Here is a 24321-nt window from a genome sequence, read left to right as displayed (position 1 = left end):
CAAAAATTGAAAATAATACCATATAGATTTGAGAGGATGCATGTTACGTAAGAAGGCCTTGAAAATTCTAATATTCTTATTTGACTATAAATGGAGAAATTGGTGCTACTGGGATAAGAAGATGAAGTGAGGAAAATGAGAGGAGAGAGGAGAAAATGTAAATAAAAGGGGGAAAAGGACAGGAATAAAAAAGTATATGTGTACAGAATGGTTCAGTAATACCAACAATTGCCTCAGGGGATTTCCTAATTCCTTTTCAATTTTTTAGCTCTGGAGGAAATTAGACAAAAATTGTTGCACTATGCACGTGTTTAGCTTTGATTTTACTAGAGAATTCATGGGATCATTTTTCTATTTTTATCCTTTTGATAATGAAATAAATATAAATATATCATGAAACCAAATATTTTCTTAGATTTTAGAACACTGTGATTTGCCTTACTGTATTTTACATAGGAATAACTGGCCTTCCCCACCCCCCCACCCCCACCCCGGGCATGTTTTTTAGGTGCTCACGGTAGTCTTATAAAGCTTGACATAGTTCTTATAACCCAGAGTAGTAAAATGTAGAAAGTACTGCAAATTTGCTTAGCAAATTATTGTAACTTCAGTGAAGCATAAGAATGTGCTGACCAATAAGGTTTTTTCTTTTGATTTTTTTATGATAGCTTTAAGATATGTGATGTATCATAAAAGCCACTCATTTAAAGTATACAATTCAGTATTTTTTAGTATATTCATAGAGTTGTACAATCATCACTATTAACTAATTTTAGAACATGACCAATGGATTTTTTTTTAAGTTAAAACATTTGTGAATTATCTTTGAAGATTTTGAGTTAGTTATATATATTAAATCTCATCTGTATCTGTATAAACATAGATGCCTAGTACATGTACCATCAAAAGCCTTTTATTGATAGTTATTTAGGGAGATAGAAAAGTATATCTTCAAGTGGGTTTGAGCAAATTTAGAGTTTTTAAATGTAATCTCCGGCAGCCTGTTAATTGTTAGGTTTCTGGATCTAGCTACTAGTCAAATTTTAGGAAGCATGCACTGAAATAAGCTGTCATACATGTCTGTTCTCTCCTTCACACTTATGTCAAATTTGGAGGCTCAAGGTCTCTACCTATAATTCTTTCTACTTTCAGTTTATCTTGCTTTTAGAAATGACCGATGATTGCAGTGGAAAGCAGAAGCAAGGCCTTGTCTGTTTTTCCATATGGCTTCATAGTTGGAATGGGGCTCCTCATCTGGCCTTTTCTCTTTTTTGAGAGGTTCAGAAATGAAGACGGTAATCAATACCTAGTAGACTTTCTAGAGATGGTGAGGAAGAATTTGATGAAACTTGGAACCTATAGTCTCATAATTTATACAATCAGTAATATTCAGTAAGAGCATCTAAATAAGTCTAAGGAACTAATTATCTTTACTGTTTAGTTATATGTAGGTCTTTCAGTTTTTCCACAGTATTTCAAATGTTTCTATTTTTTTCTCTTTTGATACTGGGAATTTTCCGCCTCTTTCTTAGAGTGTCAGGAATATATTCCAGCAGTAGAAAATTGGCTATAGGAATTTTTTGTGCTTAATGTATTACAAAACAATGTAAGTATTATATTTAATTTATATTAAAGGTAATTATATTTAATTATACATATTTAATTAGAAAATATATTTAAAATAGAAAGCTTCCTTCAGCCATAATAACCTTGGGTAATCTTACACGGTCATCAACAGCATGAAGTATATAAATATTTTGAGTACGCTAACCATGTCATTGGTAAAGCCACTGAGAAATCTTACTTAGTAATCTGCTTAGAACAGCATGAAGTGGTGTATTTCTGAATACCTGGTAGTTATTTTCATGATCTTTACCTCAAAATATTAATGAACTATAGAAATTCTGTGTATACTTCTCATAAATTAATAAACAATAGATTTATCTCTTATAGCCAAAGCCTCTTAAACTTAACTATATGTCTAGTCAGTGTGACCTCTTGTAATGAGCTCCACGTATTTATGAAAAGTAGATGTCCTTTTATTTATTATACAAAAACCAAGAGTAGCCTTTACAGAATATCTCCTTAGATCTGAGTTTCACAAATGCCAGTCCTTTGACCTCTAGCAGACTGGCTTTATCAGAATCTGTTGTCCTAAATAGAACTTTTCAGAATTTAAAAAAGTAAATCTAGTTATTATTCTTTCAGTATTTATGATGTATACAACATACAAATATACACATGTATATGCATATATATGTAAAAATCACCTCTCTTCATTCAAAGTCATATCTTGCAAGTTACATCATATTAAATAATCATATCGTAATTATTTTCCAAACATCATATTAAAGTAGTTTATTTCCTTGACCTTGGTCAGAAGAGACTTAAAACTATTCCACATAGAATATTTATCTTATTCTTAGTCCATCCGATTTTTTGGATGAGTTTTAGAATATATTTTCTGTTTACCTGAAAATTAAAAATACTGCTCCATTCTATACCCAGAGGGGCCTCGCTGAAAAAGTGTCCTTTGTTATCCAGTCTGCGGCATTGCCTTACAATTGAAACTCCCCTGTAGTAAAATGCCTTTGAGCATTTAAATTACTGAATCTCAAGATTGACCTACTTTGAATGAAGCTCTATGCTAGCGAAATAATTTGCTAATAGCATTTTTCAGAGAGAATTAGTATTCAGACTTATCTCTAGTGATAACAACCTGTAAAAAAAAAAAAATCAGTAAAGGTTTCAGTGCTCAGATCATGCCCCATTTTCCTATTTACCTATTTCATTCAAAAGCACTTGTGGCAAACTGCTAGATATATGACATTATAGCCTTAAAAGTCTGCATCTCTAAAGCAGGTTTTGATGTTTATTTTTACAACTTAGAGGGAAGGATAGAAATTATAGTCTCAAATTCTTAATTTCACTTAAAAAAAATATCAAGGCCAGGGGACTAAAAGAAAAACACTAAGCCAACTCAGTAGGCCTTAATTTAAGGGGTATTTACTTAAAGCTATTAATAATTTAGCAGTTATTTGGTAATTCAAGTCATATATCACATATCAAGAACCTGAAAGTAAGGTAAAGTAAAGAAAAACACATTTGGCTAGTTGAAATAAATGTCAAATAAAAGCCAAGAAGCTCAGGCCTGTTTACTGAAGGAACGACTCAGCTCTTATAGTGTTAGTGAGGCCAAACCCAAAGTCCCGCTGGGCAGTAGAAATGAGAAAAGCAAACATTCATTCATTCAGCAAACATTTATTGTATTCCTACTATATATGGGACTTGCATTTGTATTTTCCTCCTTCCCAAGAGGGGAGGAGGAAATAGAGATTTTATATTAAGATTTGTAATCTACTCTCACTTCTGGCATCTCTATCTTATTACCAAAAAACAGTTTATTGTTTGTTTTTAATCACTACCACATTGGCAAGTAGAAAATAATAACCCTACACTGAGGTAAAGATGCTATGATACTTAGCTAAGTTCACTCACTGTCTTTATACTCCCATACATCGCCTCACCTCAGGAAGACTTTTGGGGTCTCTTGAGTTATAGAAATTAATGATACACTTGTGAATGTCAGTGATTTACTGTACTAGGTTCTAATTAGTCTTTTCTGATATTTGAAATATAAACCTTGTTACTGAAATTTTTACACAGCTATAGGAAAATGATGGATCTGTTTCCTTTACTTTCGCTCAAGGTAGCTGGAGATGGGAGGAGAGAATATGAAGGGGACTGTTCTGTGCTGCTTTCTTCCCCATCTTCTCACCCCATCCTGTGGTTATCTTTTAAAGCACAGAAGCTTGGGTGGGTTCCAATTTCTTGATCAGGATATTCCCACTGTGCCATTACCTTTCACTGTCAACAGTCCTATGTCTGTGTCCAGACCTTTTGTTTTCTCTTGTTGAACATGTCTGTTTGTGAGAGTCCTTTTTTAAAATGTGTCATACTTCTTCCTGTGTGCCAGTGCTGGTTTCTTAGGGTGTAGTTTTTTGTCATATTTGGGCTTGACTTCACCTAGTTCTACAAAATCATGACCTTGCCCCCATCTTCCTTGATTAAGGAATAAAACTTACCTCTTTATTTCTTATCTCAAGGAAAAGATTTATGCCCCTTAAATCTGAGGGGCTTAAAACTTTCATAAGCTCTACCAGGTTTGTTCTCACTTTTAGTTCAACACAGACTTCTTTGTTGTAATTTAATAACTATGCTTGGTGGGTCAAGGTAAAGGAAAAGAGGGTAAGTCTTCTTTTTTCTCTGGTGGCCTTTTTTTTAATTCATAGAAAATACATACCTTCTCTAACTTTGCTACTTTGGTAAAAAGCAGATAAAATCTTTTCTGTTTTTGAGAAAAAGTTTTTGAGAGAAATGCTTCACATATTCATAACTGAAAGTTATGATCTCAATCAGAACTTTGGGAAGATTCTTTCATCAAGTAAAGAGAGAATTTCCTTCTTCCTTTCCTTCCTTCCTTCCATCAAGTAAAGAGAGAATTTCCGTCAGTGTACCTAGACTTTACTTTCAAGCTAAGCTGTAATTAGTTCAGCTTCAGTATATAATAACTGGAACTTTTATAATCTTTTACTTGAATCTCCATTTATAATAGTTTTCTGTGGGAAGATGTATGCAGGATGCCAAAGTAGTTTACAGATGAGCTTTTGATGAATGCTTATATTCTAAGCAAGATATTTATTTTTCTTTTGCGACTAGTAAGACTAGAATATATATTTGGCAGTGACCATAATTTAGATTGATTTACATTTCTTAAACTATACTTCTGTTGTGTACTCTGTGGGAAGGATTTATTCCTATTACTAATTTTAAATGAAGATTTTTAAGAATTATTAAAATACTAAGAGATCTGCTAAGGCACAGATGACATAAAATGTATTCAAAAGGGGAATGCATTCTGAAACAGCTTTTGAAATAATCTCATTTTAATGTCCTTAGAAACCTTATATCTATCTCATCCTTTTGCTTATGATTGAATATTATTTAATCACTTCCTGCAAGAGTTTCTCTGTGATATTTATACTTGTTATAAATTTGTTGGTCATTTTGTTTTTTCAGATGGAGTAATAATAATTATTGACTCTGGATTTATTTTAATTTTTTTCTAAGTTTTAAGATTCCTCATTTTGTTTTCCCCTGGCAGTTATTTGGGTAGTAATATGTTTGCTTATTACTAATTAAGGTTTTTCTTTAATAACAGATTTATACTTAAAACTGGAAGATGTGACCCATAAATTTAATAAGCCCTGTATAATGGATGTAAAGATAGGGCGAAAGAGTTATGATCCTTTTGCCTCATCTGAGAAGATTAAGCAACAGGTCAGCAAGTACCCATTAATGGAAGAGATTGGGTTCTTGGTGCTTGGCATGAGGGTAAGAGTGATTATTGGTAACATTTCTCTTTACATGTTCCTCCCTTGAAAAATATAGATGTTATTATAATACTTACATATTAGAAGATAATATATTTTGGATTTGGGTTGTCCATATCTCCCCAATGCAGGCAGGGATTTTAGTCTCCTTTGTTCACTAATATATGGTCAGTGTCTGGAGTTATTCTGACACATAGTATATAATTAATGAATGAATGGCTGAACCACAAGACCGTGACTCTGGTAATTTTGTTTTAAAGAAGCTTTAGTTTAGGTGCAAAATAATGTGATAAGTAAATGTGATATTATTTATGATTTTTCCATGAGAAAAGTAATTAAGTTTATATATTCAGTTTTTTCTGTATTTTTAAAATAGAAAAGGGAAATTTAAAATTAGGTTATTTCTTCAGACTGTATTTTAAAACAGTTGTTTTATTTGCTCATGATTCTGTAGGTTGACAGTTTGAGTTGGGCTCAAGTAGACAATTTGCTGATCTCACTTAGGGTCCCTCATATGGCTATGCTCATTTGATGACTCAGCTAGGGCTAGATGGTCTAAAATGACCTCACTGTCATGTCTGGGAGATCGTACTGTTGCCTGGGCCTTTTTCCCTGTGATCTCTCATGTTCCAGAAAGCTAGCTGGAGCTTCTTAATATTCCAAGAAGGCAAGATTGAGAGCTATAAGGTCTCTTGAAATCTACATTAGGAAGTCATTTGATGTCACATCTGTAGGACAAAGTATATCACAGGGCCAGCCCATATTGATAGGGAAGAGAAATAGACTCTGCTTCTGATGGTGGGAATAGAGAAGTCACAATATAAATGGCAGTGCACACAAGGATGGGAAGGCTTGTTGAGGCCGTCTTTGCAAACAGTATGCCACAGTTAAGTAATGTGGAATAAAATCCTCTGAATAAATGGTATGCCTTCTAGATGTATGGAGGTAAAATTTGTATATATGATAAATGATTGCTTACCTATATAAGCATAATGGCCAGTTTTGAAATTCATCATGTAAGATGATATATATAGGTGTTCCTTTTGACTTTTAAACTGTAATACAGAAGTATTATAGATGAATTGTTAATGTGATGGTAATAACAGCACAGTTGAATTTGGTATTCTGATTATAAATAAAACCAAAGAAATGTTGTACAGTTATTTCATTTTAGAAAACTATAATTAATTGTGGGTATATGGTAAAGAAAAAAAAGGATAATGGAATCATGTTAAACAAGGAATAAATATCCCACAGGACTATAACTGGGCAACTATTTAAACCTTCACTGTTGTCAGATCTCTCACCCTCCCACTTTCCTTCTCACTCTTAGCAGATGAATTTGCCTTCCGCTTCAGAAAAAATAAAAGCTATCAGACAGGATTTCCTTTAATTTTCTGCTAACAGATGTACATACCTAACCTGCAAGTACGTTCATTCCCTCTTATTTCTTCCTGTCACATTGAAGAATTTTTCATCCTCTAGTCTAAGCGTAGCCCTTCCCTGTGTCCTCTGGACCTCAGTCCTACCACCTCTTCAGGAACCTAATACTATTGATTCTCTCTTGTTTTTCTTATATCTTCAACTTCTGTCTCTATCTACTGACTCTTTAACTTTGTTTTTGTTTTTGTTTTTGTTTTTTTTAAAGATTTTATTTATTTGACAGAGAGAGACACAGCGAGAGCAGGAACACAAGCAGGGGGAGTGGGAGAGGGAGAAGCAGGCTTCCCGCTGAGCAGGGAGCCCGATGTGGGACTCGATCCCGGGACCCCGGGATCATGACCTGAGCCGAAGGCAGACGCTTAACGACTGAGCCACCCAGGCGCCCAACTTTGTTTTGAATATGTTCAAATTACTCAATGTTTTCAGTAACAAAACCTCAAAACCTGCCTTTACTGTGCTCTGCTCTCCAGCAGTGGACTTGACTTGCCTCCCCTTCACAACTGAACTAGTTATTTCTATTGCGTTTCCACTCAGTGTTCTTTTATTTTTTTAAAAAAAGATTTTATTTATTTATTTGAAAGAAAGAGCGCGCGTGTGCATCCTGCAAGTGGGGGGAAGGGCAGAGGGAAAGAGAGAGGGAGAGAGAGAATCTCAAGCTGACTCTGTGCTGAACTCGGAGCCTGACACAGGGCTCGATCTCATGACCCTGAGATCATGACCTGAGCCAAAATCAAGAGTCGGACGCTTAACGGACTGAGCCACCTAGGCACCCCTCCACTCAATATTCTTAAACTTATTCCAGTCTGGATTCTGTTTGATCATCCCTCCAGATTTGCTCCTTACTGAGGTCCCTAAAGACCTTAACAATCTTCACTGTTACTAGGTCCAAATGACATTTTTCATTACTCACTTTACTTTGAAAAGCAGCTTTCAAAGCTAAGTCCTCCTTAAAACTTTTTCTCTTAGTGTTCATGACACCCTCTCCTGGGTGTTTCCTAAGACCACTTTGCAGTCTTCTTTACCAGCTCATTTCTTTCTGTTTATTCTTTAAATGTTGAGGTATTCTGCTCAGTTCCATTTTACTCCTTCTTTTTTCTTTCTGTTTCTTCCTAAGCAGTGTCTTTTGTTCTTAATTGGTTCATTTTCACTTACACTGGTAACACCCAAATGTATATCTTCTGCCTCTGGTTTTTCTCTGCTCTCCTAATCTGACCTTTACTTGGATAATATAAAGACATCTAGAATGAATACATTAAAAACTGCCACACATCCTTTTTGCAAACTAACAACCACAACAATAGTAACATCTCTATTATTCCCTATCCCAGTAAATGGCATCACCATACATACAGTTTTACAAAGGAGAAAACTTGTAATACTATCACATCTCAGAACCATCCATCAGTTCTATTGATCTTAATTCCCAAACATCTCTTGAATCCCATTATCCCTTTCCAGACTCTAGTCTTAACTGATCTCTCAAGTTCAGTTTTGCTCTCTTCCAGTCTGTTCATCAAACATTGCAAAAGGTATATCTAATTAGGACATTACCCTATTTAAAAATTCTTCAATGGGTTTCCATTACCTTTAGGGTACATATACAGAGGATAAATAAGACATTGTGTGATTTGGCATTCTTGGGATATGTGGTTTACCCAGAGAAGTAGTTCTTCTGTTTGTATTTTTTTAATAATAACTTTATTGAGATATAATTTACATATCCTTCAATTCACTCATTTAAATATATGGTTCATTGGTTTTAGTATATTTGTGGAGTTGGGCAACCATCACCACATTCAACTTCAGAATATTTTTATCACCCTCAAAAGAAATGCCATACCTACTAGCAGTCACCCCTCTTTTTCTTCCAGTCTTTCAACTCCCCCTAGTTCTATGAAAATTATCTCTCTGATAATTCTGTTTTCATTTCCTTGAATATATACCCAGAAGTAGAATTGCTGGATCATGTGGTAGTTCCATTTTTAATTTTTTGAGGAACCTCCATACTGTTTTCCGTAAAAGCTCTGGTGGCTTGATGCTGAGATGCTGAGTATAATTCCCAGGGAAGAAGTGTAATTCCTTTTTCCATATTCTGGCCAGTCCTTATTATCGCTTGTCTTTTTGATGATAGCCATTCTAACAGGTGTGAGGTAATGTCACTGTGGTCTTGATTTGTGTTTCCCTGAGATTAGTGATGTTGAGAACCTTTTGATGTTCCTGTTGGCTATTTGGATATTTTCCTTGGAAAAAATGTCTATTTAGTTCCTCTGCCCATTTTTTTAATTAGATTTTTTTCTATTAAATTGTATGAGTACTTTTATATTTTAGATATTAATCCCTTATCAAATATATGATTTGCAAATATGTTTTGGAACCACACTATTGTAGCCTTGGAGTAAGCTTTGAAATCAGAAATCGTGACAGCTCTAATTTTATTCTTCCTTTTTTCAAGATTGTTTTGACTAATTCTGGGTCCTCCTTAAATTTACACATGAATTTTAGGATTAAGTTGTAATTGTCACTTCCTGGAAAAAAATGCCAGTTCGGATTTTGGTGGCAATCATACTGGATCAATTTGTGTTCCTATTATTTTTGTACTCATAACTTCCTTTATACAATAGTTAACATATTGTTTAATTATCTGAGAAAGGATATGATTGAAGTATGAGATAATAAATGAAAATGATGTGAATATAGATTTACTTATACAATTCTAGGATATTAAAATTAGGAGATAAACCTTGAATTTTAATAGGAATAATGTTAAGGTTAAATTTTTCATAGTTTATTTCTTTGGAAGGTGGTAAATTCATTGAACTCTTTAGTCACAGTGGATTTATAAACTAATAATAGAGTTGGATAATTTGATCTTATTTTTTTTTTAAAGATTTTATTTATTTATTTGACAAAGAGAGACACGGAGAGAGAGGGAATACAAGCAGGGGGAGTGGGAGAGGGAGAAGCAGGCCCCCTGCAGAGCAGGGAGCCTGATGTGGGGCTCGATCCCAGGACCCTGGGATCATGACCTGAGCGGAAGGCAGACGCTTAACGACTGAGCCACCCAGGCACCCCAGAGTTGGGTAATTTTAGAATTAATACTCTAAAGTTTAAAATTTCCCCCCGGGAAAGTCATGCCTCTAAACAAAAAAAATCCCTTGATATCACTGACTAGACTGAAGTTTATCAAATATATCAAATGTTTAAAATATATTTAAATATTTTTCTATTGTGTTCAGCCAGTAGTAGAAGAGGTTTTGTGGGTAGAATAACTTGCCAATTCTCTGTGCTGATTTAGGATCTTTCTTTATTTTTTTGTATTTATTTACTTATTTAATTTTTTTTTTTTTTTTTTGAGAGAGAGAGGGTGTGCAAGCAGGGGGAGGGGCAGAGGAAGAGAGAGAGAATCTTAAGCAGGCTCCATGCCCAGCGCAAAGCCTGACACGGGGCTCAGTCTCACGGCCCTGAGATCATGACCTGAACCAAAATCAAGAGTTGGATGCTTAACCTACTGAGCCACCCAGGAGCCTCTAGGAATTCTTTATATTTAATTACTTTTAGTAATTATACTATATTTCATTGATCCCAAGATGGTGTAGATGATAAGACTCAAAGAAAAATGAAATCTTGCCATTTGCAACAACATGGATGGAGCTAGAATGTAGTATGCTAAGTGAAATAAGTCAGAGAAAGACAAATACCATATGAGCTCATTCATGTGAAATTTAAGAAAGAAAATAGATGAACATATGGGAAGGGGAAAAAGAAATAAAGGAGAGAGGGAAAGAAGCCATAGAGACTCTTAATGGTAGAGAACAAACTGAGGGTTGATGGAGGGAGAAGGGTGGGGGATGGGCTAGATGGGTATTAAAGAGGGCACTTGATGTGATGAGCACTGGGTATTGTATGTAAGTGATGAATCACTGAATTCTACTCCAGAAACCAATATTGCATTTTATGTTAACTAACTAAAATTTAAATTAAAAAAGAAAAGAAAATCTTTTAAAAAAAAAAAAAAGATTAATTTTCAGGTGCCTGGCTGGCTCAGTTAGTGGAGCATACAACTCTTGGTTTCAGGATTGTGAGTTTGAGCCTCATGCTGGGTGTAGAGATGACTTAAAAAATGAAAAAAAATCTTTAAAAAATAAAAGACTCATCATTGATTTAATAACAAGATTTATTGAGATATGTGTTACAAAAGACATAGAAACAGAGTAGGGCCTATAAGAGCAAGGGAGTCAAGAGAGGAAGGTTATAGAGTGACTTTAGAAAAGATGGTACAGTTTTTCCCTGCTCTCTGAAAGTAGTGTTCCCATGAAACTTTTTGTAATCTGAAATGGCATCAAGTGAAAACTCAGTTACCATAATTTATATGGAAAAATTTTGAGTGTTCCCACACCCAAAAAATAACCCCTCAGGCTTTTCTGATACCTTAGGCTACATCTTGCTAATGGATGCACAAAATTCATCAAGATAAAGCACAGATACTCACAGACAGTTCAAAGTTATGGCAGCGTGATGCTGGAATGCTGAGTGCAGTTCCTGGGAAGGAGTTTGGTGGTGCTGTTCTTGCTGCTGGGGTTCCTGTTGCCTCTGTTAACAGTTACTACAAAACAAAGGCTGAACACTATTTTCACTTTTTGTCTTTCTTTATAGAAGTGAAAATCCTCTTCGGACCTCTTTTGGTTAGCAAAAACGGATACTAATGTAGTTCTTTCGTAAAAGTAAAGTGGCGTCACACAAATTTGAAAAGCAGGTGATACCTGTCTTTTGAACTGGCAACAAGGGAAAGTAACAGGTAGAAAATTGAGAAGTAGAGCATATTGTGAAACAGTTTATGTAAGGTGACTGAAACATACTGTATATAGGTAGGTGGGGTGTATATTAAAGTATCAGACTTAAGAGAAGTTAGTATATCAGCAACCTGCTTTAGGACTTACTGGTTTTTGAAATAGTGTCCTTATGGATTGACTATTGTATACATTCTTGTTTAATTTTCCAGTTTTGTATTCTGAAAACAAGAGCTATGTAATTACAGGGATTTATTATATTTATTAGCTAAAAGTAATTAAAATGTAGTTTGTAGAAATTTACCTAAAATTTCTTTAAAACATAATTCGGGGCTCCTGGGTGGCTCAGTTGTTACGTGTCTGCCTTAGGCTCAGGTCATGATCCTGGTGTCCTGGGATCAAGCCCCGCCTCAGGCTCCCTGCTCCGCGGGAAGCCTGCTTCTCCCTCCCCCACTCCCCCTGCTTGTGTTCCCTCTTTCACTGTGTCTTTCTCTGTCAGATAAATAAATAAAATCAAAAAAATAAATAAATAAAACATATAATTCAAGACTTTAAATGATTTAATTCTCAGATGTTCCAGTATATTTTTGGCAACAGCTTAAAGTTTTGACATACTTTTTGGAGAGAAGTACCTTTTCTTAATCACTGGTTCCTAGTTACTTGGGGAAAAGATTCTTCTCTTTTGGTATTTATTGATCACATCGTCTAAAGATCCGATTCTGTATATCTTTTTTTCTTTATAGTAATGGATGATAGTAACCTTTCAAATTTGAATTGACTTAATAGGAAAGGTGTTTTGCTAAAGATATTTGTATTTGTTTGCCTCAGACGTAAGTTCATATAAAATGAGCAACTCCTGTGGTGAAATATAATCCAGGAAGTGCTAGAACTTCCTTTTGCTTGTTTTTTGTTGTTGTTTTGTTTTTTGTTTTTGTTTTTAAGTAGGCTCCACTGACAGAGCCAGCCAGGCTCCCCAGTTTTTGCTCGTTATTCTGCCCTACTCATGTCTCCCAGCTTTCCTTTCCATTAAAAAAATTTTTTTTTTTTTTTGCTACATATTTAGATGTTTTCAAGGTTGGTGTGTAACTTTTGATTTACAAATATCTTTGCTGCTGACCAAGACTGGGCAGTCAGTAGAGATGGAGAAATTCTCCTATCTCTTCCCATTCCAGTGTTAACTGTAAAGTAGAAATAGAGGAAGAGAGAATATCAATAAAGGAGTTCCACTAAAACTATTTAACTTTAGTCTGTATGTGAAATTTAGATTCTCATATGTGAAATATAATTTAGCTCAGATAATTACACCCCTGAATTAGTAGAATAGGTTTTATTTTGAAAATGATGGTTTTTTTGTACATTTTCTAGTTTATGTTCACATAACTGTGTATTTGAAAATTCTTCTCATATTTTTGTATTAATTTATTCAGATTATTAATTTTCTCAATTTCATCCTTTTTTATTGCAATATAATTGACATATAATATTGTGTAATTTTAAGGTGTACAACATGTTGATTTGATACATTTATATATTACAGTATGGTTACCACCTTAGCATTAGGTTAGCTAACACCTCTATCATATTGGAAATTCTCTTTTATTTAATTAATTTGTTTATATTTTTCAAGAATCCTCTTTTAAACCTATTTATGTGTATAGAGAACATGAGTGGTTTTTTTAAAACACATTTTGGATATACTTAACTGTTCTTACAAAAATAATTTTCCTGTAGCCAAATGTAATTTTTGATGTTTATAAAGTGCCTTCTTCCATTCATAGTAACACTTTGCCCAGTGATAAACTGTATTTCTTCAATAGGCAATATGTATGTGTATGTTTAAGAACATGGTTGTAACTGAACTTTTTCAGTTAAGTATAGCATTTGAAATAGATGGAAATTAGCTATAACAGACTAAAAGGTTTAAAATATCAATTCCTAAATCAATATATTCTTAATGCTTCTTAAAAATACTTATTTAAGGGGTGCCTGGATGGTTCAGCCGGTTAAGCGTGTGACTCTGGTTTTGGCTCAGGTCATAATCTCATGGGTCATGAGAATGAGCCCCAAGTGGGGCTCTGCACTCACTGGGGAGTCTGCTTGAGATTCTCTCCCTGTGCCCCTCCACCCACTCATGCATGTGCTCTCTCTCTCTCTCAAAAATAATAAATCTTTAAAAAATATATATATATTAAAACTTGAGAAGGTACATTGTTGTATGCTTCAAACTCCAGAGAGTATAGAAACATACACAGTGAGAATTCACCTTCCACACAGGATGTTATATTTTTTCCCCAGTGTATCCTTCCACAGATATTTTTAACATATACAAATACTGCATATATGTGTTATTTTATCATAAAACCTCCTTTGAACACGGTTTTGTATCTTGCTTTTTTTTTTTCCATTTAATGTATCATAAAGATCTCTCCACAGTGGCACACTGTTATTATACCACAATTTCACCAGCTCCCTTTGATTGTTTCCAGTCTTTTGCTATTACAAATAATGTTAAAAATGAGTAAACGAGACCTACCTCATTTCACCAGTATGCAAGTGTATTTATGGGACAAGTTCCTAGAGGGGAATTGCTGGGCTTATATGCATTTATAATTTTGGTAGATATTGGCAGTCTGCCTGATACAGAGCAGTGGTTTTGAACCAGGGGCAGTTTTGTTCCAGGGAGACATTTGGCAAAGTCCGGGACACTGACTTTTCACTATTTGGGGGAGGGCCATGCTCCTGGTATGTTTGAGAGCTGTTTGATTTATGTGAACTGTTAGGTCCTTTATTCATTTTCCAGTAAGAGTAATCATGCCCTTTGTTCATTATATAAATTTTGAATACCTTTTCTCTGTGTCTGTTTGTCTTTTGATTTCTGCTTGGCAAAAACACTATGAACATTTTTTTTTTTTAAAGATTTTATTTATCTGAGAGACACAGTGAGAGAGGGAACACAAGCAGGGGGAGTGGGAGAGGGAGAAGCAGGCTTCCCGCTGAGCAGGGAGCCCAATGCAGGGCTAGATCCCGAGGACCCTAGGATGATGACCTGAGCTGAAGGCAGACGCCCAATGACTGAGCCACCCAGGCACCCACTATGAACATTTTTAAAAACATATTGTATATGAAGGAAATTTCAGAGTTTTGGTTGGAAATGCCTTCCTTAGTATCAGTTATTCAAGGATTCTTCCATCTTTGTGGGAACACTTTTATCATTTCATTTTGTGCATTTTGATATTTGATGTATTTGGAATTTATCCTGGTATAAGGTATAAATACAACTTACTTTTTTCCAGATCACTACCTAAAGACACTATCACTATTTAATAAATTATCTGTCTTTTTGTACTGATTTAAAATACTGTTATCACATACAAACTTCTCATGTATTTGAGTCTAAAGATACGTTTTAATGAAATCAATATCTTGGAGATATCTGCACTTCTATGTTTATTGCAGCATTATTAATGATAGCCAAGATATGGAAACAATCTAAGTATCACCTACAGATGAATAGATAAAGATGTGGTTTGTGTCTACACACACACACAGTGGAATATTATTCAGCCACAAGAAAGAAGGAAATTCTGCTGTGCAACAGTATGGATGAACCTGGAGGGTATTTCGCTAAGTGCAATAAACCAGACAAAGAAAGACAAATGTGTGGTACCATTTATATGTGAACCAAAAAAAAAAAAAAACCCAATTTCATGGAAACAGAATGGTGGCTCCTAGGAGCTTGGGGGAGGGGGAAATGGGGAGATGTAGGTCAAAGGGTACAAACTTTCAGTTACAGGATGAATAAGTTCTGAGGACCTGATGTACAGCATGGTGACTATAGTTAATAATACAGTACTGTATACTTGAAATTGGCTGAGAGTAGCTCTTAAGCCTTCTCACCACACATGCACAAAAAATGAGTCAACTGTGAGGTAATGCATGTGTTAATTATCTTGATCTTAGTAATCATTATACAGTATGTATGTATAGCAAATAATCATGTTGTATACTATATATAATTGTATTTCTCATATGTGCCTCAATAAAGTTGGAAAATATAAATAAAATATGTTTTAATATCTAGTAGAATGGCAAGGCTATTCCCTCATTATTCTTACTTGGATTTTTCCTGCCTGTTCTTGTTTTTCTTAATATGAACTTCAGAATTAGCTTGTATGATTAAAAAAATTTGTTTTATTATAATCTCATTTTAGTTGTTGATTAAGTAGAATTGATATCTTTTATGATGTTGAGTTTCCTCTCTGAGAACAATGGGTGTTCTTAGGAATGTTTTAAAGATATCTTTATATAGACTTACACTTATTTAGTTTATTTCTATGTTTTATTTTTTTGTTGTTGCACTTGTAAATGGGGTCTTGCATTACATATTCTGATTATTTGTAAATATGAAAGCTTATTTCTGTATACCAATTTGTACTCGGTCACCATTTCAAGTTCTTATTGTTTGTATTTTTCAGTTGATTTTCCAATACACAACCATTATCTAGAAAGAGTAATATTTTTATCTCCTTCATTCCAAGTTATTATACCCTTTCTCTTGTCTATTTATATTTGCTAGAAATTCCAGAACAATATTAGATGGATGATAAAAAAACATTGTGGTAGAATACTTTTTCTGAAAGCTTCTTGTATTTTAGGACAGATGTTTCCTTATTTCCTTTTTAAACCTGATAACTTTTGGTGGATTGATGTCGCTAATTCTTTCATATTGGAAATATTCATCAGTCTTTTTAAAGAGTTTTCATCAATAGAGGATGTAAAATTTTTAAATGCCTTTTCAGCATCCATTGATATATGATTTTTTTCTTCTTAAATCTATTAGAATGAAATATGAGTAGATCTTCCCATCTTTAACTATCCTTGCATTGCTGGGTAAACCCCACATGGTCAAGGATGATTAGTTTTTAATATTCAGTGCTTTTTCTCACAGGTTTACCATGTTCATTCTGACAGCTATGAGACACAAAACCAGCACTATGGAAGAAGCTTAACAAAAGAAACTCTAAAGGATGGTAAGGATTGAAAAACCTATTTCAATACTTTTATTACTGCACAGTTATCAAAACAATTCTAAAGTAATTTCAATCTTAATTCTTTGGTATAATGATAGTATAATGACTCAATCCATAATAAATAAACATAAATCCTTAAATTTACACAATTGAATTATTCATAATCCCTGGTTTATAATACACCAAAACCAGGGATCCGTGAATGCCTTCTTTTATATTTTAGCACATTTCTTATTTATTATTATACATAAAAAAAATAATGAACATCTGTGAACCAGCCATATAGTTCAAGTCCTGAAACTAGAGGTTGTCTTTCAAATCCTAGTATGTAAATCATAGTGTATTAAAACTGCTTTTTACATAAGAGACTTTAAAGTATGTATTGTTGTATGTCATGTATTTTTATCAAAATCTCCCATGTCTAGTTTAGTTGTATATTATAAGCTTCTAGAATTACATAATAAATAAATGGCATTAGAAGTAGTTTAAAGTCAGTTAACATACATGCCTCTAAAATAGTTATAGCCAAGCTATTACAAAAGCAATGAGACCTTAATAGATTTCTGGAAATAATATTCTATTAAGAAGTTTATTCTTAGCTTTGCCTAAGATGGGAAAGAGCTTATGTGTAGTGTAATAGTTTGAAGAAAAATTTTAATTTTTTTTAAAGATTTTGTTTATTTATTTGACAGAGAGAGAGAGATAGCAAGAGCAGAAACACAAGCCGGCTTCCCGCTTGGCAGAGAGCCCCATGTGCGGCTCGATCCCAGGACCCTGGGATCATGACCTGAGCCGAAGGCAGACACTTAACGACTGAGCCACCCAGGCGCCCCGAAAAATTTTAATTTTATATATAGAAAACAAATATACACAGTGTGATCTTAACAGTATTTGCCTTGGTTTACTTAACCAATAGCAGGTAATATTCAGATCGGCTCTTTATTAAAATATTTTGCAGGCTAATGTGAATATACGTCTTTAGCAATTTCTGTCCCAGAGTGGGGGAGCAAACTATTTAAGAGCAGAAATGAAATTATATATGCCCATAAATTCTCAAATAGGATAAAATAGGCATAAATAACTTTAAAAGAGGCTTAATAATCTGATCGGTTAAAACATGTAAAAGTCTCAATTTTGAATAACATATTCAACCTGGGGTAGTATTGATCCCCAAAGTGAGCTTAACTTTTGTGAAGACTGATTTAATCAATATTATTAAGAACAGGAAGAATTTATTATAGTTATGATTTGGTATTTTGGTAATGGGCTGTTGATGCCATTACACGTAGTTGTGATTTGACTGTAGGTTTTAGATTAGCTCTTGAATGTGATTTTCTAACAAGTAATCTTAGTAAAAAATAAATCCCTCACACTGGCAAATGAAGCAAATCTTGGAATCACATTCCTAAAGAGAATATAGAGAGAGAGAACTAAACTACCAGTCTTTGTGTAATAATTTTTTTAATCTAAATAGTATATTTCACTTTACATAAGTGTCATTTTCTAGTAAAAGAATCTTCACTAGAAATTAAGTTGCGGCCCAGGTTTCTATGTCTGACTAGAATTTTGCCTGTTCGGCTAATTGTAAGGGGTAAAGGGAAGAAATTGACGAATTGTATCTAAGATGAGTTTATTTCCCACATGATAGCTAGTTCATAATTTCATTATAATGCTAATATTTTCTTGTTTATAGGAGTCTCCAGGTTTTTTCATAATGGATTCTGCTTAAGAAAAGATGCTGTTGCTGCCAGTATTCAGAAGATTGAGAATATTCTGCAGTGGTTTGAAAATCAGAAGCAACTTAACTTTTATGCAAGTTCATTACTGTTTGTTTATGAAGGTTCATCTCGGCCAACTCCTACAAAATCGAATGACAGAACTTTGGTAGAAAAGTTTTTGTCCAAAGGGCAGCTGTCAGACACAGATGTACTGGAGTACAATAATAACTTTCATGTGTTAAATTCCACAGAGAATGGAAAAATAGATGCTTCAGTAGGCAAAAGCTTGTCCAAGATGTATGCTCGTCACAGAAAAATGTGTTCAAAAAAGCATCACAGTCAGACTTCATTGAAAGTTGAAAATATAGAGCAAGACAATGGGTGGAAAAGCATGTCACAGGAACATTTAAATGGAAATGTACTCTCCCAACTGGAAAAAGTTTTTTATCATCTTCCCACTGGTTGCCGAGAGATTTCAGAAGCAGAAGTGCGAATGATAGATTTTGCTCATGTGTTCCCTAGCAACACAATAGATGAGGGATATGTTTATGGGCTGAGGCATTTAATTACCGTACTGCAAAGTATTTTAGACAATTGAATCCTTTGCTGCAGTCTTCTTAAGGGAAGGAGCAATCAAGAACAGCAGTCAGTATCTCTGTACTTGTAAAGCTATGTAAAAAAATTTATATTGTGAGTCTACATTTTGTCTTTATACTTTTGGTAGAAGGGTTATCTTTTTATAATCTTACTCAGGAAAACTAATTATTTGTTCATTAGAAAACTATGAAGAATAAAGAAAGAGGAATCTTAAGCAGGGAATGTGGTGGTACATGGCTTAAACATCTGTTTGGCTGAAGCAAAATGCAAACCATTATTCAGCCATTAAGAGTTAATTTAGCTTTCTGTAGCCAATTTGTCATGAAATCTCTGTCCACCCAACCTTGACAATGAGCCATATCTAAACTCATTACATTATTAGAACACTTTTAAAAATCTAGAAAGCACAGGTTGATGTCCTTAGTATTACTATGTGTGTATGAAGTTACTAAAACTGGAGAAAATTCTACTTCAGAACAGTTAAGTACTGTTCAGGTTTTATATTAAAAGTTCAGACCAGCGTATCAAAAGGTGCTTCTTAGTAAAGCGATTTAGAATTATTGCATTCCAAAAGCAGATTTTTCTCTTTAATTTCCATTAATATGCATATTTCAATATATTATACTTCATAAGAAAGATAATTGAACAACAACAACAACAAAAATCTTGAAATTAAGGTCACTAATTATTCTTGCCAGGGTTAGAAGAGAGAAGTTATTTGCGAGGAACAAAATGGTTTTCTTTTAAAATCTTTCATTGATGTGAAATTGGAATATATATTTACTACATTGTGAAAAGTGCTATAAAGTGCTATAATACCTTTTCCTCTTAACTGCAACTTCAAAAGGTAGATGATTGAAGCTTTGTCTTATTTCTCCTTTAAATAGCTTTTGAGAATTTTCTCATTTAAAATTCATGTATTTATATGTCCCCATTTAGTTCAGCAGTAGTATAAATATATGTTGCTAAAAAGTGTTTCTCAGAATTCTAATAAGTAGTGAAGGACACCATCCAGTATTGTGTTATCAAAAATACTACGTGTAAATTAGTGCATCTCTATGAGTTTGGCGCATATCTAAATCCATGCTTCTATTTCACTCTTACTCAAAACAGTTTTATATCCTATTCCAGAGAGAAATTATGATTTAATTTTGTGATAGGTGGGGGAATGCTATTTTTCCTGGAAAAATTAGATTTTTAAGTATTATGTGTTTCATATTTACCACCTTTTTTAAAAAAATAACTAGTTATTGAAAACATTTAAAACTTTGAAATTAAATTTACAAATATGTTAGATATTTATGAAAGCATTACTTGCACTTTGATTTACTAATAACACATCTAAGTAGTTAACAGTTTGCCATATTCCTGGAAAATGTTGTAGATTTGTGGCCTGTTGGACTTTTACCCCCTCTTTTCCCCCTAGAATTACAAATTAAAGTTTTAAATCTAAGCAGTTTTTTTTGGTGAGGAGGAAAGTATCACAATTTTAGGTTTATTCACCTTCCCAACCTAAGTGTACTTTGCAAATATCTGAGCACAGACAGAAGTACCAAATGCTCTATGAATTCTATGCTTAGTAAATTATTAAACCTGAATTACTTTAAAATTCATATACATTTTGGGGTGCCTGGGTGGCTCAGTCGTTATGTGTCTGCCTTCAGCTCAGGTCACAATCCCAGGGTCCTGGGATTGAGCCCCGCATTGGGCTCCCTACTCAGCGGGAAGCCTGCTTCTTCCTCTCCTCCTCCCCCTGCTTGTGTTCCTGCTCTTGCTATAACTCTCTCTGTCAAATAAATAAATAAAATCTTTTAAAAAAATTAACATACATTTTGTTATAGCAAAATTTGTTTTTAATTTTATTTAGAGTCAGTATAAGTATTTTTCATAGAGACTTCATATTTTTCTCTACTGCCTAAATGGGTATTGGCTGTAGCTTTTTTTGTGGGGATGGATTTCAAGTCCTAATAGTCAAACATTTTTTAATTTTACTTTTTTTCTCCTACAATATAGACTTTTGTTGTTGTTGTTGTTATTTGGACAGTAGTTCAATAAATCTTTAAGCTCAGATAATTAACAATTTTGAGTCTTTTAACGAGAGGCTTTTTTGTATGGGATGGTATCAGCCTATGCACAATGAATTTAATAAATTTAAGTATTACCAGACTTTTTGCACATTTTAGCTCAATAAAGTGTGAATCAGCTTTCTAGATTTTCTTTATCCATATTTGGAAATACAGTTTTGTAAAAATCAGTCTTACCTTTTTGATACAGTAGATCATCTTTGGTTTTGTTTTAATAAAACAAGCGCTTTTATCTTTTGTTTTTCAGGGAAAGGATTAACATTTAATTCTGTTTGTTTACATTTTTATCACTGTTATCCAATGCCCATTTTATGTTACTTTATAAGTAAGCTTACATGTCACAGAATAAGTATCTGTTTATGTAATCTACATGTGAATATTTTACTGTTTAGCCCAGTCATTTAACATTATGCTGATATTTACCACTGCGAGGAAGAATGATCACTATTCACCAAGCATATTTAAACATGTACATGTTTAAGAAATAAGCATAATAAGGATAATAGTTTGGGTTAATAGGATTATCATAGGTTTTTTTCCCCTAGGAAACATAAATAATGATTTTAGTGTATTTCTTATGGAATGCACTCATGAAAAGGACTTCAAGAAATTGTGGATAGTGAATAATACATTTCTCTAATAAAAATTTAAATTGTATAATAGTTTTATAATAAAGTACACTAATTGATATTTTAATATGGATGGAAGTTGTGTAGATTCAAATAAATTAAAAATTGATAAATGCTAAATATTTTATCTAAATAGTTTTTCAAGAAACAGTTGTGAAAATGTGTATATTAAGTGGCTCTAACATGGAGCTAGTGGTATTTTCAACTCAGTATTCATTATTCTTTGTTTCATGTGTCTAGAAAGCTCGTACTTAGTATGCCTCTTTACACTACAATTTGCTATTGTGGGGCTTTAGATTGGGTTCAACTGAATAAGAACTTTTTTTCTGATTTTGAGTGTAATTTATTATTTTATGATTTCTAAGACGATGTTCATATTATCTCTATAATGTCTATGTATTAAATTGATAATATAACTTAAAAGGATTAATTTTCAGAGATATTTCAGTTGTAATTTTCATATTTCATGCAACTGAAAACATTGTTTCTAGGATTTGGAATATTGCAGAAAATACAGGATGAAAGAAAATGGTATGAAACAATTTTATTTGTGAAATTACAGAAATTTTGTCCACTGTTTTTAAAACATTGTCATCATTTTAATACTCTCTTAGCAGTTAGACATTTGATACTTTAAAACTTGATTTGCTCTTAAAATTGTTTACAATGCTTTGTAATAATCTTCCTTATCCAGTGCCTTTAACCTTGATTTGATATGTTTGTAGCCTCAGTTATCATTCCACTACATCCTATAATATTTTTATAACCTAGACAGCAGTTTCTTTTAAAAAGACATGTTAATTTGATCATGTAAAGAGATAGCAATTGTCTATCAATGCTTTGGGAAGACAAGTAGAGTTGCCTATAGGCCAGGCTTCTTAATTCATTTAAAAATATTTAGTGGATGTCTACCATGTGCCCAGCATTTTTGGCCCCTGAATATACAGTTCAGACAAAGCCCTAACCATTTTCTGCATTCTGTCTAGATGGGGTGGATTTGGGGACCGAATTAAAGGAGAGATACAGAAAAATATGCATTTAACAATAATAAAGTTAACTAGCATTTGAGTTTGTGTAAAGATAAGGAAATGATTATTGAGCTGAGATGAAGCAACTGACAATATGTTAGGTTAAAAATAATACTTTGCAGCATTATAACCTCTATTTGACTCTTGAGTTCAGGTAGTAATTATAGGTAGGATAAAAAGGCCTTAATTTTTCACTTTTCTTGCTGGTAAAGGTACGTTTATTTTTAGGCTGTCCATTTAGAGTAGTGTTTTAACAGAACATTACTGTGAAAAACATTCCATTACATATTCACAAGCAAATTACTGCACATTTTTAAAATTGGGTTTTACAATTTAGTACAAATACTTTAGGCCTCAGTCTCACCTTCAAACCACTGGTATTTTAAGTTTGGCAATGAATATGAAATTTTTGACTTACGGAGTGACTATATTGTTACTTAAAATGCTTGCTAATATTTTGGGATGGAGTCTCCGTTTTTTTGATGTTTTAATTCTTGTTACTTATGTTGATAGTGTCAATAAGAGGAAATAGCATTTGTGTGAGTAAATTAGAGTATACTTTGAAAAATTTTATATTTTAATTGTTAAACTTTGTCATCATGGGATTAAATTTTGGCCTGGTGTTCACTTATAATATATGTTAACAAGTTTAATTATGAAGTGAAATAGTTTCAAGTATGATGTGTAATGCACCTGCATATAAATGAAATTGGCGTGCACAAAGACACTTTACTATAGGGAGTTGTACTGGAAGATTTATGAAAGCATGTGAAATTGCACCTAAAATTGTATTAGTGACTATGCTAAATTTATTGTACTTGATGAATGAATGTATTTAGTGTAGTCAAAGTTACTTTGGTTTTAAATGTCTATACAATGTCTTTTTTTTAATGTGTTTGTAATTTGTAGTATTGATGGGGGGTATTCTTGGACTGCAGGGGTTATTGTCAATGTGCGATTTGTGTTTTTATTTTATAGAATCATCTAATGTGATATACTGATTTTTATAAGTGATATTTAGATAATTCTAATAACTGTATATTTGACAACCTATTAAAATGTTTTGCATTGGAGCTTTTCTTCATTAATTGTAATATGCTAACAAACTCATGGTAATTTAAAAATCACTCATTCAACAAATATTTGAGTGCATGTTATGTACCAGAAACTACAGGAATCATAGGGATTCAAGGATGATTAAGACAAGCTGCTAACAGAGAAAAACAAAAACAAAAACACATGCATTGCAAATGAAAAAGTGTGTAAACTTTTTGCCTGAATGTTTTACTATGAGATATACTAAAATCTTTGGAATCAACCTTATAGGAGAAGTGGACTATAGGAGAAACAAATTGACTTGGCTGTGAAAATATATACTATAATTGTAAAACTTCAGAAGTGGGTAAGATAGTTTTGCCTGTATTTGAAGTTTCATGAATCAGCTACTTAATCAGTGACCTAATTATTTTCATTCATTAATTAAAAAGGGTACTATCAAACACATACCATATATTAGGCACCATATTTGGCTTTGGAGATTTTGAAAAGTTGCATAAGAGATTCAGTACGTGTTCTCAAGATACGTACTCTCTGGTAGAAAGAAAAAAAAACT

The 24321-nt window shown here is 33.3% G+C and overlaps 1 protein-coding gene across 1 annotated transcript in view; it reads left to right on the top strand.

Moving 5' to 3' along the window:
- Window positions 1–20630, top strand: part of IPMK (inositol polyphosphate multikinase) — a 42450-nt gene extending 21820 nt beyond the window's left edge. Inside the window, exons 4-6 of the mRNA XM_032423719.1 lie at window positions 5222–5394; window positions 16572–16653; window positions 18347–20630. Of these exons, the coding sequence (XP_032279610.1) occupies window positions 5222–5394; window positions 16572–16653; window positions 18347–18969 (878 nt within the window). The 3' untranslated portion in view covers window positions 18970–20630. The remainder of the gene's footprint in view (window positions 1–5221; window positions 5395–16571; window positions 16654–18346) is intronic.
- Window positions 20631–24321: the final 3691 nt, after the last annotated feature.

Source organism: Phoca vitulina, unplaced genomic scaffold, assembly GCF_004348235.1.
Source record: "Phoca vitulina isolate PV1807 unplaced genomic scaffold, GSC_HSeal_1.0 scaffold29, whole genome shotgun sequence".
In the NCBI taxonomy this organism is placed as follows: domain Eukaryota; kingdom Metazoa; phylum Chordata; class Mammalia; order Carnivora; family Phocidae; genus Phoca; species Phoca vitulina.
Note: the sequence above shows the minus strand (reverse complement) of the source record. Positions and strands in the feature narration are given on the sequence as shown.